At 41.1% G+C, this 19,212-nt stretch overlaps 1 protein-coding gene across 12 annotated transcripts in view; it reads right to left on the bottom strand.

Moving 5' to 3' along the window:
- CTNNA3 (catenin alpha 3) overlaps positions 1 to 19,212 on the bottom strand; it is a 591,589-nt gene that overhangs the window by 552,558 nt on the left and 19,819 nt on the right. For all 12 annotated transcript variants that reach the window (XR_014219667.1, XR_014219668.1, XM_082222364.1 and 9 more), the window contains 2 exons: positions 9,321 to 9,487; positions 2,437 to 2,556 (listed from right to left, as the gene is read on the bottom strand). Coding sequence is in view for 10 of the 12 variants with exons in the window: in XM_082222364.1 (XP_082078490.1) it covers positions 2,437 to 2,556; positions 9,321 to 9,487 (287 nt within the window). In the remaining 2 variants the exon portion in view is untranslated. The remainder of the gene's footprint in view (positions 1 to 2,436; positions 2,557 to 9,320; positions 9,488 to 19,212) is intronic.

The raw sequence follows: 19,212 nt of genomic DNA, 5'->3' as shown, positions 1-19,212 counted from the left end.
CTTCCCCCATTTTCTATTCTGGAGGTTCTTAAAGGTAAAAGTAAAGGGACCCCTGACCATTAGGTCCAGTGGCGGATGACTCTGGGGTTGCAGCGCTCATCTCGCTTTACTAGCTGAGGGAGCTGGCATACAGCTTCCGGGTCATGTGGCCAGCATGACCAAGCCGCTTTTGGTGAAACAGAGCAGCACATGGAAACGCCATTTACCTTCCCGCCAGAGCGGTACCTATTTATCTACTTGCACTTTGATGTGCTTTCAAACTGCTAGGTTGGCAGGAGCAGGGACTGAGCAACAGGAGCTCACCCCGTAGCGGGGATTCAAACCACCAACCTTCTGATTGGAAAGCCCTAGGCTCTATGGTTTAACCCAGAGCGCCACCCGCGTCCCTTCCTGGGGGTTCTTACTCCACTCCAAATAGATCTGGATGGCATGGATAAGAGGGGCAAGTCCCCCTGCACTGCTGCCTGCTTGTGCAACTACTTAGCTGAATCAAGCCCTTACTTTTTAAAAAGAAAAAAGAAAGGCCAGAGTCTGTGCATCTGTCCAGGGTGCCAATGAAAGTCTTTGCAGGCACCTGGGCACCCTTGGGTGTCAGGTTGGTGATCCCCGGGTTGTCTACCCCTGTTCTACATAATGTGTAATTAGAGTTTAGAACAATTGCTAGAAGGCACTGAGCATGATCCTGATGAATAATTGACCATTTATTGATACGGAAGAAATGCAGAAGAGAAATCTAGTGGTTTAAAACAAAGCCGTTGAATTTTATTCCTCAGAGCACCAAGTAGTCCTCAAAAGTTTTTTTTTTTTTTTTGTTTAGAAAAGAGGAAAGGGTAGAATAGAGATAGTTATATCACTCCTGGATATAAAAATGCTGGGAAAGTGCTGTATTTTAGGGTTTTTTCAATTGAGTACCTGGGTTCAAAATAATTCAACAACTCTTTATTTACACCCTGGTTTTCTACAGGAGTATCCAAAGCAGCTTAGAAGAATACTATGTAGCTCAGGTGGTGGTAAGACATCTGTCAGCAGAACAGGGAGGGAAACAATTTTTATCGGTGGTTGCAAGAAGCAATGATCCCTATATTCTGAACAAAATGCTTGTTTAACCTGGAGGTAGGCTGTATGAATTTTGTATTGCTTTGTAACGATTTGTTGGGTCTCTGGACCGTAATAAAGATTGATTGATTGATTGATTGATTGATTGATTGACTGATTGAATTTTTAGCAATTTCCCCCTCTGCAGTCCTCCACAGTCCTCCTACATCTGCTCTGGAGGGCCCCTCAACCCTCTGGAACAGACCTAAGGGGCATGGGAGCTGCAAGGGCAAGGAAAATAACCAAATCTGATCTCTGGATTCCTCCTCCATCCCTTGGAAGCAATCAAAAATAAACTTCTTGAAATAAACTGAGAAGCTCCTTCTCTAGTCTGGACAATGGGTGTTTCACTCCAGCCTTCTCTTTGTCTAATTACAGTGGTGCCTCGCAAGACGAAAAGAATCCGTTCTGTGATTCTCTTCATCTAGCGGTTTTTTCGTCTTGCGAAGCAAGCCCATTGACGGATTAGCGGATTAGCGCTATTAGCGGCTTATCTGCTGATCAGATCAGCTGATAAGCAGCTTAGCGGCTTAGAAAAAGGGGGGGAGGGGGAAAAACCAGGAGGAACTCGCAAGACATTGTCGTCTTGCGAAGCAAGCCCATAGGAAATTCGTTTGCGAAGCACCTCCAAAACGGAAAACTCTTTCGTCTAGCGAGTTTTCCGTCTTGCGAGGCATTCGTCTTGCGGGGCACCACTGTAGCTAGATCTGCTTTCCTAACTGTCAGTCATTGCTATCATATCATTCATTGGCTAAACACATTGAAAGGTGATAACAAGCTACTTTTCCACAAAACAAATGGGAAGAATAGTACAGTGGTCTCTGTTGTGCATGTGTCTGTCCTATGGGTTCTGGGCTGTACCCTATATTTTTGTCCTGGCATTAAGAAAACAAACCTCAGTGAAATATGGGGTGTGTGTGTGATAATTTTCAGTTTTTAAAACATTGCAAACAGCCTCAGTTTACACCTACATAAGACATTGCGGGTAAAATTCAGGGCACACATCATATTGAAATACAGTAAACAGAAGTTGAATGTGATAGCAGCATTTACGTACTTGGATTTGAGATCAGTTGAAAATTTTGTCCTGGCATTAAGAAAACAAACCTCAGTGAAATATTGGGGGGGGGATTGTGATAATTTTCAGTTTTTAAAACATTGCAAACAGCCTCAGTTTACACCTACATAAGACACTGTGGGTGAAATTCAGGGCACACATCATATTGAAATAAACAGAAGTTGCATGTGATAGCAACATTTACGTACTTGGGTTTGAAATCAGTTGAAAATTGGTGATCCAAATGTACAAACACATATGATTGGGCTACTAAAGTTTCTTACCTGTTGTCGTTTGAATGCCAAATGGTCCAGCTTTTTCAACTCTTTCTGGAGGTTTTTATATGTTTTCTGCAGTTCAGATTTACTTGATGCATTTTGAAGACACACAAATGTCCTTTGAACCTATGGTCAAACAAGGAGGGAGGGTTAAATATTATTTTAAAATCTTCCGTGCTTAATTAGGAATAGGCTCAGAAAGAATAAGCTAAATTGGGATCTATTTGCTTTGACACCAGGTCTAGCAACACTATTGGGAACATGGCAGTGCCTCTTGGTGGCTTCCCCTCTGTACCCTCAACCCAAACAGGAGCTGCCCCTCACTGGGGCACCTGGTAAGGTCTGTCCCTTTTCTCCCAAAATTACCTGTTAGTGGCAAGAAAGATATTAGGTGGTGGTAGCACCACTATGGATATCAAGATCACTGGGAAATTTAGTTCTCTGGGTTTCTGTTGCTGTTTTCCAGGTGAAATGGAAGAGGGCAGCTGCTTTGGTGAGGATAGCTAGACTGGGGCTGGGTCCAAACTAACTGAGCTTGAATTTCAGAGGAGCTTGGGCTTGGCTTATAAATAAGTAAACTCGGGAATTCAAACGTCATCTGCATTGATACACAATTATTATTTCATATATGTTTTTGTATGAGCAAGACATGCATGCTTTGTCTCACGAGATTCATACTTTAAATTCAATTCCCGTTTCATTGTCCGAAAATGTTTTCTTGACCTTGAGGTAAATTAGGGCATGCAGCCCTAGTTTACAGAATTAATGTTTGGACGAGTCATTTTGATGAAAAACTATTTCCCCCCATTTGCATCCATCAGTGATTCAGTTTATTCGTGCACATTATGCCTGAACTAACTTTCAATTAAGAGAGATGGGTGGTTTTGCAATTAAACTTTGTTCAATGCTTTTATTTACTAAAGCTTTTCTTTCACATTTAAGAAACACCTGTTGGATGTGCAATGCTCAAACAAGGGATTCCAGAGTATTCCCCATGTGTCTCAGTATCTGCTACTGGAACATAAAAAGCCTTTAGCTCTCAGCTGCTTTAAATGCATCAGATCATTAATTGCTGAGAAATTCACAGTTACTATGGTTACAAACACAAACTGGAAGAGAAATGTTACAGAGTGTACAATGATATGGAGAGAGAACGAGCCCATGGATTGCAGTTAGTATATACAGTGGTGCCTTGCAAGACGAAAAGAATCCGTTCTGTGATTCTCTTCGTCTAGCGGTTTTTTTGTCTTGCGAAGCAAGCCCATTGACAGATTAGCAGATTAGCGCTATTAGCGGCTTATCAGCTTATCGGATCAGCTGATAAGCGGCTTAGCGGTTTAGAAAAAGGGGGGGACCCGCAGGAACTCGCAAGACATTTTCGTCTTGCGAAGCAAGCCCATAGGAGATTCGTTTTGCGAAGCACCTCCAAAACGGAAAACTCTTTCGTCTAGCGAGTTTTCCGTTTTGCGAGGCATTCGTCTTGTGGGGCACCACTGTACTGGTCCCACATTATGGATCAGAAACTAGGTTAAGTCATAGATGTATTCAGACAAACGTTTTAACTCAGATGCTGTCCATCCACACTGCATTGCTTTAAATGGAATACACATTCAGGTATGCAATCTTTTTTAAGCCATGCACAGGGCCAGATTTAGGTTTGATGAGGCCCTAAGCTACTGGAGATAATGGGGCCCTTTATATGTCCAGCTGTCCTTTGTCAAAAACAAATTGTCACTGTTTTTGTGTTGAATATGCTATATGGTAATTTATGAACCTACACAATACAAAACACTGTTGCTGTATGTACCGGTAGGTTTTATTTTATTTGTTTTTTACCTTATATTTTGGAAATGTACATCCAGGTGTTTTTTTCCTTTAAATTTTTTGGGGGGGCCCAAGAGAGTGGGGCCCTAAACTATAGCTTGTTTAGCTTATATTTGTACGTAAATCCAGCGCTGGCCATGAAGCATCAATAGATCACACCTACATTTGTATCCTGGTTTATGATCAAGCAGGTGATGTGCATGCAAAAACCAGCTTGGATGGACTTGAGTCTGTAGATGGGCCTTTACAGTTCCCTTGCTGGAAACAGGCTGTGATTTCTCAAGCAGAGGGGCTGTGTCAACTTTCCTGTGGATGCACATCTTCAAGACAAACTGTTCCCCACTACATGCACATAGCTTTTCAGATTCCAAGGGAGCATCAGTCTCATACTTCAAAGGAGCTTATAGGAAGATGATCTGGGAAGATGTGTACTCCTCTCTCTGGAGTACCCTAAGCTGGAGGCAAGCAAGTCACAGACTGTTGGCTTCCTTTCAGCCTAACTCTAAAAAGCTTCTCACTAAAAGTTTGAGGCAGCAAGAGAAAGGTGCACATGTACAAGGCTACCCAGTACATCTGCATGCAGGACACCCACTTAACAGTAGGAAGCTAATATTTGTAATAGTGGTCACAAATGAGTATTACTTAGTTAAAAATAGCTGTAATTTTGCGACAGCAAATGTACTTTAAACGTGGATGTGCTAAAACTCTGGTGCTAAAACTCTGCACTAAAAATGTGCAACAACCAGACTTCCATAATCTGCATGGAGCTCAGTCAAGTCACACAACGCAACCTACATTTTAACTAATATAATCACTATGCAAACATCAGCATGACATCAGGAACAATGTCAGTGCTCGACACTCCTGTGCTACCAGGTTCTTTATTTTAAGGTGGTGTGTACTTATGGGACATAAAGGTCCAACAAGAGAGCAAGAATGAAGATACAAAACAGTTCTTAGACTATGAAGTGGAACAGAACAGTTGGGTACTGACATCACTCTCACTAACTATACAGACTTTACAGACACTGGACTATAGAAAAGATTGTATGGCATGCCACCATTTTTATAGTGCTTGCTATAGACTAGTATCAGAAGTTGCATGATAGATTTCCTGCCTACTATTTAGATTGACTTTGATCACATTTCATTTTATATTACCTGATGTCATATATAATTAAAACCACTATGCCTAGGAGTGAGGGTCTCACCTTAGCAAGGAGACACAGGTGTTACAGTGCTTCAAAAACCAGTTCCTAACCTAATTCTGATGAGCAATGGGCACTTTTGTAGAAACTGCATGATGTGAATTTTAATAATCCTCCACAATATAACTATTCTATACAGTATCATTTCATGCACTGCACGCCCCAGACCAGACAGTATGTCTCTGACACTAAAGCGATAAAATGCTGTGCCAAAACCCATTTATGGATTTGGCCCCCTTCTCCCACCATTTTATACATTTAACAAATCTCTTACTTGGTCAGCAGTTTCATTTCGTAGTGAATGACATAACCTTTAAAATTAATTTCGGTTCAGTGATCAAACACCTATTTTATTCTATGAAAATTAGAAAACCTTGGAGCAATGGAACTGGAACGCAAAGAACCTCTTCATCTGCTCTCAGATGATTAATGGACAAACCTTAACAGCCAAAATCCTCATATCCTCATGAAGGAATAGTACAATATGTCAGCATTGCCACTATAGAAGAACACATTCCAGGGGAAGCTTTATAGACATATATTTAAACAAGATTGCCTTTTTAATTGACGTGAACTAGCAAACATTCTGAGAAGGGTTGCTCTCAGTGCTGCACAACCATCTCTAAGGTACTGCAGAAGTTCAAATGCCTTTTCTTGGATCAGCTCCATAGTTAAGAATATTTCAATTACCTGAGGGAGCTCTAAAATATAATAATGAAAGTTAAAAGACTTTGGATAGAAAAAAGCAAAGTCAGAACTCATTACAGATTTCAATTGTATTAGAATTTGGCCCTGGATGGCAGTGACCAAAATACTATTAGCGCTTGATGGCTATTCAACAGCATATGTTACCTGGTCATCTCAGTCTATTTTCTAATTAATGTGACAACATGAAAAAAGAAATGCTTTTGGCAGATGCAGTATGATGAACAAGCACTGCAAAGCAATGAAAAATATACTACTACTTCCACAGAACAGAACTGAGGAATATGCTGGGCACTGTAGAGGAAGATTATACAGCTGTCTAATATGCTCTGTAAGGAGAGAAAATCATTCTTTACTGATGGTTTGTTTTCCATGAATACTACATTTTTAGAAAATGGAAAGGAGACGATTATAGTATTCTTTGGTATATGCTCCATATTTCTGAAATATTCAGCAACACACGTGTGGTTTTCAATCGTTTTCGCAATTTCTAACAATTCACACAATAAAGTAACCAGAAAAGTTTCAGAAGTACCCACAAGATGATTTCAGAAGTACTGAAAGTACCCACAAGATGATTACTTAAGATTGGTTATTATTGCTATATGAAGCACAGTGGCAAGTCAAAATTCAGAACTCTGATAGAGCTTAGATATAAAAAAACATAGTGGGCTAAATAAATAATAATAATAAGGCTCAACAGAAAAGCAACATTCTATCCCTGCTCTGCACTATAGAATATTGTGGATTATAAATAAAAATATGTATTTTTTTATTTAAAAAACTGAACTGTTTCACTCACAGTGCCTGTATAAAGTAACATATGCTATTAAAATAGGACACTGGTCTTCCTCAGTGACCTCCAATCACAGATGCACCACTGCGCTATGTTCTACATGTAGCTGCTTCAGTGACTTCTTGGAAACTGCTACCTGCCTTTCAACAGAAATAGTCTGCATACACATTTCACACCCACCCACCAATAATCCTGGAAACTGTAATTTAAGGGTGCTGGGAATTGTAGTTCTGTAAGAAGTAAGCTGCAGTTCCCAGGATTCAGGGGTGTGTGTGCTTGAAATGTACAGTTTGTCCACAGACACAGCATGCATATAAGGGAATAGAATTTCAGCTCTGATCCCGTTGTGGAAATGCCTTCTCCGCATTTTGGCTACATATATCATCTCTCCCCCTCTTCCAAGATTAGTTGCTATGGAAATCAGTTCTCCCAATTCATAACTGAATGGACAATGCACAGGTAAATGGTGTCGGGATGGGGGGATGGGGGAGCAATGGTGCGTACTGTCACTATTTTTCCTAAACATAAAGCACTGCTTAGGATGTTAAAATACTGCAGTGAGGTCACACAGAGGAGGACACACATTAGCAGGTCTCCAAAATTCTATCTTAAAAGCCTCTAGAAGTAAATGTATTTCTGTACAGAAAAGACATTGAGGAAGGAATGCTGCCTTGATGTCTAATTTCATTGATACTATGGTGGTATATTTTTCAGTTGACATTGTTATTATGCACATTTCAGCTTTTTAAAATTAGGTTAATGGGTTTACTGATTTTCTGAGCTAAACTTTTGTTTGGATGGAAAGTCAGTCTACACGATTTAAAACAAAGCAAAAACTAAATACTTGCAGAAATCTTTCAAAAGAAAGCGGGAAACAGCTAATAACAACAAAAACAGTAGGTGCTCAATTATGAGGCATTTCTGTATTACCATCCATACGCAGCATCCCAAACCATTCATTACATTACAGATTACAAAAAATACACATTATTACAAAACCTACATGAATGTCGTATGAAGGTAAATGTATGTGCATACCATGTAATCCTGTCTTCTGAGCCTAAGGTGAGAAAACTGCTTCTAGATAACCTGGATTTGAGCCCATGCCTCTTAGGAAGGTCAATATCTTTCTTTTCTACCTTCTCTAAAGTGGGAGTGGTGGCAACAGGATTGCTGTTAAGATGCAATGCTGTACAGAAATGTTGTTATATAAAACAAGAGCACAGCAAAAGCAGTACAGGGGTACCTCTGGTTAAGTACTTAATTCGTTCCGGAGGTGTGTTCTTAACCTGAAACTGTTCTTAACCTGAAGGACCACTTTAGCTAATGGGGCCTCCTGCTGCGCCGCCGAAGCACAATTTCTGTTCTCATCCTGAAGCAAAGTTCTTAACCTGAAGCACTATTTCTGGGTTAGCAGAGTCTGTAACCTGAAGTGTATGTAACATGAAGCATATGTAACCTGAGGTACCACTGTATAAGTGTTTCTTGCCCCTTAGAGATGCCATATGCCGCTCATAAAAATGAAACATTTGCCCTGATCTATCTGCTAGTAAGTCATGTTTAAGTCCCACTAGAATCAATGAAACTAGTTAGCCATGACTAACTTAAGTCTCATGGATTTCAATGGAACTAGAGCATAATTAACTTTGGTTAGAGTTGAGCCATGGCTTGGTTGTTGCTTTTGAAAACAAAAAACCTCCCATTTCTAAAGATTTATTTGTTCATTTATTTTTAGGCATTCTATACAGCCTATTCAAAACAAACTGAACAAAAAACTGTACCAGAAGAAAAATAATGGGAATAAATATAGTACAATAACCACATATTATAACTAAGAACAACACCATAAACTCATACCAACAGCTAAAATCATCCACAGCCAAGGTCATAAAGACTGGAGGGGTGGGGACCAATAGTAAGGTGCTATAAAAATTAAAAAGAGGAATTAATACCAGTTCTGTCTGAAAGTCCGAATTAGCCCCAGGTCAGTTTAAAAAATAAAAAGTTTAACTCCCAACACATTTGATATAATGGAATTTGCAGGTTGAGCAGCAATGATTCAAAATCCAATCCTTTCATTTATCAGTAGCAAGCTCCATGGCTTACCAACATGAATTTGAATTTACTGACATGTTCCGCTTTTAGTATATTTGTATTTCCAGTTATCTGTATTTCCACGCTTTGAATGTTTGTTGTAAGCTGCTTTGGACACAGCTCATTGTGGAAAAGCTGCATATAAGTAAACTCAACCAATCAATGAATATTTTAATTATTTACTCAAAAAAATCTGAAAATTAAGAAAGCTTGGTAGCCGAGAATATGGGAAAGGTCATTTGCTGACCGTAGTAGCTACTTACCGTGGTTAGATGTTGCAACAGGTATGAGACATCAATCATATCTGCCAGAATAAGAAGCCTTGTAACAGCAGCCAGAAGAGCACGTGCTACTTGGACAACGGCCTCCCTTTTAGGCAAATAACAAGGATCATCTGTGAACTTTTTTGCAGCTACCCTTAAAGCTTCACCTGTAAAATAAAGATACAAGTAATGCTGCAGTCCACAAACAAATTCATCTGCTTTGCTTTGGACCACATCAGTGAGGCCGAGAGGGGGTTCTTCTCGTCCAGGTACCCCAAGACCTCCACACTGCCCAGTGCTGCTTGTGCAGCTGTTGGCTTCACCCCCAGAGGCACATTGACAGATAGATGCTTCAGATTTACAGAGATGTGGAGTTGAAAGGAAATATTTCGCCTTTGTGAAAAAATTCTCTTTTTTTGCATTCTTTATTAGGGGAAAGAATAACTAAGGCAGGGGAGCTTAAAATTACATGACAACGTATTCATTTTCGTGCTACAATATGCCAGTTTCTACCTATGCATCATGCCAATTATTGCTTTTTAATATAGGATATGATTTATAATATATATCATTCTGTGTTGTAGTTTATAAACACTGGAGCAAAAGGCAGCACAATGCAACTTTGCAATATTGTGTAGTTTTAGAGCCATCCACTTTACAGTCACTGTGTACTTACTCCAAGTGAACTGTTGGTCTAGTACAACTTGTTCATTTTGCATTCTGGGGCTGTTTCAACACAATACCATAGAATCTCCAAATCTTGCAGTGCGGCTGCATACCACTGGGAACAATTGCTAATCAGTTCACTGTGGAGTGTACCCAAATCAACCACAGGGTTAAATGTTTTCTGTTAAATTTTTTAGCATGTACAATACATTAACATACAAAGCAGCTGTCAATCTGGGAGAGAAAGGCTGACAGATGCCAGGTCTGGGCATACGGCAGAGGTAAAACTTGATGGCCCGCTGGTTCCTTCCAGCATTACAGTTCTGATGACATTAATTTGTTTTATAACTGCTTTGCATCACCAACGCCAAGAGCAAAAATGAAACCATCCCTATTTCCTTCAGAAAACTCTCTTTTTTAACTGGAGTGTTTCACAAGAATAAAAAGAAAGAAGAATCAATACATTAGACTGTTTTCAAGTTGTATCTCCCTAGCCAAGAAAGACATACTGAGACTGCTGGCTGCAGCTTTAAAGAATTGCTACAGTGGAGCTAATAGATTTGTTGGGCACAGAAAAAAAAAAAAAACGTTACTGAATTCAGGGAAAGGGGAAAATGGGACAAGGGAGAACTGATTGGCAAAGAGAATTTATTACTGCAAGGCAGACTGAAAAAGGGAAGTGGAAAAAAAATGTGAAGGAAAGCAGGAAAAGAACTGATTGATTAATTCTGCATGTAAAATAGCAGCGCTTTGATGATCCAAGAATGAATGATAAGGGACAGACGAATTTAGATTGGAGATTAAAACAGCATTCAGTTTTCCAGGGGAGGGGGGCATGAAATGAAAAGGCCACATGCCCAAGCAGAAGTTGTCATGAATAGAAAGAGAAAGAGAATAGAAAGAGGAGAAACACACACCCTTCAACAAAGCAGGACTCAACAAGTTTCCCACAAGCACAACCAGGCAACCTTCCTATCAAAGCCCAAGGAGCAGTGCAATAGCAACTGTGATAAGATGTTCACATTCCACTTTTCCACATGCACCCAGACTCATCTTTGTGGGGGAAGGAGAGCGCTACTGTACAGCCCTATCATGTACAGGAATGGAAAAGACCACACTGAATTCTGTGATCCGCTGTCACCCCAGTTCTTTGTTTTGAACTCCAATTCATTCCTGCTTTCTGCCCAGCACTCCACTTGAGCCCTGATTAGACCTTATGGCTGAACTGGAAATAACAATTCAAGTTGGGAGCTTGGGGCCTTGCTGGTCCAACCCTCAACATCCCAAAACCTATTTGCCTGATGTTCCCATGTTGTGCAGGGAAGGTTTGAAGGGGGCTTCTAATCATATGAACTCAGGGCTCCTGATTGTATGGAGGCTTCTGCTCACATCTTCCCTACTCAACATGAAAAGGGGTGTGAGAGAGAGGCAGTCATACGCAGAGGGGGTGAGGAACTCATATACAAGGAAGTTGGGGTGGGGCAGCACATACAATCCCCTGCCTCCTATATGCAAGCAAATGACCTATTGCCTGGTCAAACTTTGATATTTTCTTATACCAAAGATTATACTTTGTTTAATGAGATACAAGTCTTCCTACAACTGGATCTAGAGAGAAATCTGATTATCAGGAGTGATACTACCATGAGGCAGAATGAGACAATTACCACAGGCAGCAGAGGTGGCCCAGGCCCCATGCTCACTTGCCTCAATGACACCCACCCAGTTGCTGCATCATCCTCAAAGTCATCCCCTTGCCTTTCTCCTCTCTTCCACTGCTGTGGCCCCTGCTCATCTGCCTCTCCGTTGCTCCAATTACTGACTAACTGCTGTTTCGCCACTGCAAATGTTGCAGCAGTGCTGGTGGTCTTCCAGACTCACTCTGAGGAAAATCCAGGGATCTTCCCTCAGACAAACACGTTCTGGGCAAACTGGCACAGAAGGGTGCTTGTGCTGCCACCGCTGTGCCATGATAGTTAAGCTTTTTTTTAAAAAAAGTGAACTAAACGTAACTTTAAAGGTAATTATCTAGGCCTTGCTGCAGAGGGGCACTGGCTGCTGTTGGCCGTTCAAACTTTCAGTGGAATTCAGTGCCTGGAATTTAAGCCTTCAATCTATATCCTCCCTTACTTGTTCTGGCCTTCACCTCCCCTTCCCTCTAAACATCTGCTTTTAGCTGCCACTCTGAGAAAGCTAGGCTGAAAGCAATGGGCATTCCTTTCTCCTCCCACAAAGAGTTATAAAAGCTTGCTCCTTCTGCCAGGAATAGTCACCCACTCTGAAACCCTCAGGTTGCCAGCTCTAATTTTCCAGAGCAACATTAGCAATAATGTTCACTAGCTGAAGTTTCTAGGGGAGATTTGCCCATTACGCATGACCTTAGATTTGACTTATATAGCTGTACCCTTAGTTTAAAACACCCTCAACCTGCTTTTACTATTTCTGTAGCATATTGCCCTGAAGTATTTGGTCTACATTCTTCTTTTACTTCACCTTGAACCACTTTGGCATGATAAAAAAGGAGAAAATGTATGCCACAAGCTGTTATTTTTGATGCAAGGGTATACCTTTAGCCTGTTGTCCTTCCCTACTGTTGTAATTATTGGAACAAACAAGACACGCCTTTTTTGTTGCTATATGCAAAGCCACCTACAGGTCAGATCAAACTCAGGACTGTGTAAGTTTCTCTCACAGAAAAAACAAATAAACACACTACTCTATGCAACTGCTATTTGCATTTCAAGGGAGTCTCCCATTGGCAGTGATCGAACCTTCCCTCAAAACACCAACGACAAAATGCAAAAAGAAAGGCGTTGGGAGAGAAGCAGACATAAAGAACTAGACTCCCCCTTCCTAAACCTATGCATTTTACTGCATGTTATGGGCATATTTTTGTCACATAAATAGTTTCCCTGTGCCTACTTACATAACAAAAAACATGCACATTAATTGCATTCATGCAATTAGCACTTTATCTAGCTTGACCCTCAGTCACAAATGGAGAGGGGGCTTTGCTTTGAAAAGGCAGTTGCTCTCTAGAGAAGGTTATTTGATGATATCTGAAAGAGAGATACAGTTTAGAGATTATGAGATTTTGTGTCTGGCTGAGCCAATCACAACAGGTCTCAAGTGTTGATTACTGAAGTGGGTGATTAGCAATTCTAATTCTAATATTTAATTTGTAGAATATTTAAACATGCATCAATGGTGTGATTGGCTGATAACTCATCTGTGCAAACAATAATAAACTTAATGAATTAAAATAATTATTTTAAAGTCTTTTACAAATTTGATTTAGGCAAACAGTAAATGATACCAAGTAGCAATTAATCCGAAAAGAGAACAGGCAGATTTGTCCTAAAATTGCTATTGCTGACCACTGACTACCAAAACTATCTTTAACATGTGCCCACAACTTGTACAACCTTTTGATATTTACTAAAGGCAAATAGAAGCAGCATGCAGTGGCAAACATGCAGCATTTCAGTCATCAAACTGCTGGCCCAGGTTCTTCTCTAAAACAGATAGCAAGGGAATTTGTACAAGAAACTAAGACTTGTAGCTTGAGAACTAAAGAGAATTATACATCTCTGTGTAACATGCTCTCTAAGCAACTATAGGTTCCAGAGTCCCTTAGCTTCTGCTAGCATTTCCATTGCAGAAGCAAGAGGAGCCAATAGGATGGGGCTGCAGGATACAAAGACAAGCATCATCATAAATCGGGAAGCAGCGTCCCACAAAATAGTATGAAAGAATTGCATTCTACAATTAGATTCAGTGAGTATTTCCTTATATACTGTTTCCTGATATGAGAAAATTACATCAGCAAATTAAGAATGTCAAATCCATATCTTCCGATTTCCTTTTGGCTTGAGAACAAACAGTATCTGAAGCAACCTATATTTGTTTCATAGTGATTGTGGTATTTGTGAGCTAAAGTTTATCTAGGCGTTCACTTGAGATGTGATAGCAACTATAACTGCATGCAACACTGACAAGGCAATAGACGGAAATAATACAAGCTGCAGCTGTTGCCTTCAATACCATATATAGGCTGTAAGTAATGGGAATAGATATCAAGCATTTGAGCTATGTCTGAACCACTTCTGTCTGGGGGAGGAGGGAAAGGGATGAAATGCACAAATGATTATCCTAGGAATATGTTACATTGTTGTCCTAGTTTTACAATAATTAAATATCAGCCTCACTAACATTCTGTTAATTAAATTATAGTTTGATATTAATAGTTTGAAAACTCCCACTACAGAAATAGTTCCTTTTTTTCTGTTACAAGTCTTTTTCTTCCCACCTGCTTTTGAATCATACCACACACAGGATTTCATGTGTCAGAAGAATGGGGTTTGAATTTATAAAGAACACATAAAATCCTGTTAATAAACTTTTGTAAGGCTCAGTGGCATAGCGTGGGGGGTGCAGGGGGGGTCGGCCGCACCGGGCGCAACATCTGGGGGTTAGGGGGCGCAAATCCACAGGTTAGGGGGCGCAAATCCACGGGTTAGGGGGCGCAAATTACTTGCCTTGCCCCGGGTGCTGACAACCCACGCTACGCCACTGGTAAGGCTGTAAAGAAGCATTTCGTTCATAGAAGCATAAATATTTCACTTTCTAATTTGTCATCTCTAAGTAAGGCAAAGGCACTAGGAGCAGGGTCTCCCAAACTTGGGTCTCCAGCTGTTTTTGGACTAACACTCCCATCGTCCCTGGTTAGCAGGACCAGTGGTGAGGGGTAATTGGAACTGCACTAAGGGTTTCATATAGCCAGGTCTTAGAAGCGAACTCCAAAGATAAGTAGCAGTATAGGACAAGTTTAGGCCAAATTAGGGCCATTAAAAATGCTCTTTTCAAGACAAAATCTCAGGGTGAAATGGCTGCCATGCTCCCACAAGGACAAACAGGATGTTCCACTTTTTCTAAGACACTTGTGGTATATAAGACTAGTATTTGGGGGGAAAAGGGTACTTTGTGGTCTAAGATTACTTGGCTTTTGAGAAAGCAAGGGAAATGAATGCTAATGGATCTATGAAAAAGTAAATTTTGTAAATTTCACTATGACATAGAGTCCAAAATGCTACACAACCTTTTAAAAAATGAATCCTTGTGATGAGTAGAAAATGAGTTTTGTATTACCTATATAAAGTGAAGTATATATGATTTGTAGTTTTTAAACAGGGGAGGGGAAGTGTGATGAAGTGGGGAACAACCCCATAATAACTCAATGGCACAAAATGTTGAGTGTGTAAGGGGAAGGAAGAAACCTGACAAAAGAGCAGGAGTGGGAATGGAATGAAATGAAATGGAGTGGAATGGTCAATGACTGCAAAGGGATTGGCACAGAAAGTGGGGAATGTGATACTGTAAATGGTTGGAAGAATGGCTAGAGGAGACGACACATACAAAAAAAGGGAAGGAATAGTCTTCTCATTCATCTGGAGAGATATCTTCCTGGTTCACACTAAGAAACTATTTTTAAATCTCCCCAAGGATGGGATGAAGAGCCGTCAATAGAAAACACTGGAAGCACCCAAGATTTTAATTGGAGCTGGCACTGAGCACAAACATGCCCATGCCATCCTCCCAAATTTTAAATTGATGAGGACGAGACCAATGAGAACTGAGGATTCTCAGTGGGCACAGAATGTTGATTAAATTTGGGGAGGGGAGGTGGAGAATGAAAAAATAAGGGGTATTGGATAGAACAAAGTGGTTGAAACCCTGAACCAAAGCACTCCACACTGTGATATTTTGATACAGGGCCTCACTCGTTCCTTCAAATACTGATTTATGTGTTCCTGTGCTAAAATCCCCACCACTCATGCAGAAGAGAGAGGTATCAGCATACTTGGGTTATCCCAAGGATTGAAAATGCTTAAAAGAGACTGGATATTAAAAATACAGATGAGGTGGGAAGACAAAAGGTAAGAGAAAGGGAGTAACACACCATGGGTAGAATTCAACACTGATTGTGCTAATATGATTGTTCTGTCCTCTGAATTTATGCAATTGCAGTCACGGACCTAAGGCCATTCTGATATGTTTTGAAGCAGAATGCTGGCCAAGGGGGGAGACCTTGCAACAAGATGATGAAGTTGTCAGCTCAGGGGATTAATTTACTTAATTTACTTAACATTTTAAAGAAAAACTTGTAGTGGTTCATGAGAAAATGTACAATAATAAAAACACAACTAAAATATAAAAGAGACATATTACCAAAATATAAAAACACAAAACTGTGCAGTGCAATCTGAAAAAAATGTTTCAACTATCAGGGAAAACCTGAGTAAACAAAAAATGTTTTAAAAGACATTTGAAATATTCCACAGTTGATACCTCACAGATGACAAGGGGGAGGACATCCCACAGGGTCAGTGCCAAATTAATAAAGTATGAAGATGAACAATGCACATAGGCATGTTGATTGTTCACCAAAGCTATTTTTGAAGATAGAAAAAAGGCTGAGAAAGGAGGGCTAGTTAAATGTCCCCATACAACATGTGACTTTAGTCCTCCAAACCAAGGGTTCATCTACACTTCTACACAGAAAACAGGGGTCAGAGCAGTTTTGCCTTTGCCCCGCCACTTTCGCCCAGAAAACCTGCTCTTTAGTGCTAAATCATAACAAAGTCAATCCACGTAAAACATGACTGCTGTTTGCTCCAATTCAACACTAAATTGTGGGTTTTCCCAGGGGAAAGCGGTAGGGCAAACTGAGGTGTGGATGAGCCCTACCTTAAACAAGTAATTATACAAAACAGAAGATGTTGCAGAAATGGGAGAATTGAGTGCAGTAACTACCAGTCTGTATCATTTGCTGCCAACAAGCTTTTCTCTCCACTACCCATATTTACTGTTCATTTATGAACCTGCCCACTCTCCCTTCACCTTTTTAAACCCATTATTGCTTATTCTGTCACCTCGAAGTTATTTTATAGCACACACACACACACCCCATTTCTCACATCATACATTCAACACACATGATTTAAAGCACATGATTTCCCCCAGAGAATCCTGGAAACTGTAGCTTCCCACTCACAGAGCTACAGTTCCCAGGATACTTTAGAGGAAGCCACGTGCTTTAAATGTGTGGTCTAGAACTGGTGTGAGTGGCTGAACATCTGCTTGACATGTGGAAGATCCCTGGTTCAGCCCCTGGCATCTCCAGGTGTGCTGGGATAGGACCGTGTAAAAATCCCAGAGGGCTGTTGTCAGTCAGTGTAGACACTATGGAGCTAGGTAGGCCAGTGATCCAACTCTGGTTAAGTTATCCCTCTATAAAAGTAATATTTCCTCAGGTCATGTGTCCCCGGTTAAACTGGCATTGTATAGGAGGTTGTCCTATATAATGCTCAGGGGGGGGGGCGGAGGATTCTCCTTTATGGAAAAAAATAGGATTAAGCAAATAAGAGAGCCAGGGAAGTATAGCAGTTAAGAATGTTGGGCTAGGACCAGAGACCCAGATTCAAATCCCCACTCAGCCAAGAAGCTCATTGCACGACCTTGGACCAGCTGTTCTCTCTCAGCCTTGCCTACCTTGCAAAGTTGTTACAAAGATGAAATGAAAAGCGTGTTTACTGCCTTGGACACCTTGGGGGAAATGGAGGAGTATAAACGCAGTAAATAAAGAAAATAAATAAGGACTGTGTTACTGGAAAGATGTCTTTTCCCAAGTCAAACCATTAGTCCATCTAGCTCAGTACTGCCTACACTGACTGGCAGCAGCTCTCCAGGGATTCAGGCAGGGGAGATTCCTAGCCGTACATGTAGATGCCAGGGAGGAAAACTCAGGTGCAAGGTATTCTAACCACTGAACTATGACCCTCCCCTTAAGACATAGGTACATTGGAAGCCACATTATGCAAAATCAAACTCTTGGTCCATCTAGCTCAGTATTGCCCACGCTGACCGGCAGTGGCTCTTCAGGAGTCACTTCCAGCTCTACCTGGGATCTTCTGCATCAAAGCAGATGCTCTGCCACAGAGCTATGACTCCGCCCCCCTGCTTTATTTGCAGATTAAATAAATAACTGGAATGTTGGGAATTAGAAAAAAATGAAACACCCAGTTATTCCTAGCCTAGCAGCTGGTCGGGGGCACTCCAGCCATCCTTAGGGCCATTTGCCCCTCTACCTGCCTAACCCAATTCCCTCTTCCCTACCTGACTGACTGGGGAGTGGGTTCCACTCTGCCAAGGGGGGACGCGACAGAGGTTGGCACCCTCTTCCAACAGAGCCAAGCTTGCTCATCTAGTCTTCTCGTTTCCCCACCTGGCATTGGCCTGGGCTGGGAGGGATGAGATGGAGCTTTACTTCCCTCCTTCCCCTCCCTCTCTGATTCCAGGTTGTTGGGAGGGGGTGCTTCCCCCAATGCATGGCCTTTTTAACCCTTCCCTGGCATTCTTGGAAAGGGATGGCCAGGAGAAAAGGTGCCTTTTTGCTCTGAGCAGGCTGAAAGGCAGAGAAAGGGAGGCAGAGGGGGAAAGATGGGGAGGAGACTCACATAGGTCCTCAGGGCAACCCTTCCACCTACATGGCCCACACCCAACCTAAGACAAGCATCTTTTTGTTGTTGCAGAGAAATTACCTTCTCCATTCCCATGTTCCTTGACAAACAGGCACAATCCTAACTCTTGTCTCTTCAGAAGTTAGTCCTGTGGATGAGGACTGTAGACTATGGGTTGCCGCTCATACAAATCCTGCTCAGAGTAAACCCATTGAAGTTCCTGAGCATGCTTAATTTAGGCCCATTAATTTCAGTGGGTCTGTTCTGACTGGAATTTCGTTGGATACAATCCTTGGGCTGCTGCAGTCTTAATCCCCCTTTCCTAGGAATAAACCCGGCTGAATGAAATGTGGTTTACTCCTACACAGATGTGGTTAGAATCTCCCTATAAGGCTGGCTTCAGTCTAATATCACCCTGTTAAATATCCCATTGATTGCATTCAGCAGGTTTTAGACAATGTTAGTCTTACACAGAGTGCAGCCACGGAAAATGATAGCCATGGTAACTAAGGCCCCTTAATAAGTTTACTCTCTGTAGGACATAGCTAGATACATCTCAGTGGGACTTACTTATGTGTGGGGTGAGGCTGCATTTCACTCTATGTCAAATAGACATATAGGTAACTCAACTTGACAACTGTCACTCAAAAGGGGCATCTGGGTATCTGCAAGAATTTTTTTCATTATATGGGGGGGCAGGTTAATTT

This window comes from Podarcis vaucheri, assembly GCF_965113315.1.
Source record: "Podarcis vaucheri genome assembly, chromosome: 5".
In the NCBI taxonomy this organism is placed as follows: domain Eukaryota; kingdom Metazoa; phylum Chordata; class Lepidosauria; order Squamata; family Lacertidae; genus Podarcis; species Podarcis vaucheri.
Note: the sequence above shows the minus strand (reverse complement) of the source record. Positions and strands in the feature narration are given on the sequence as shown.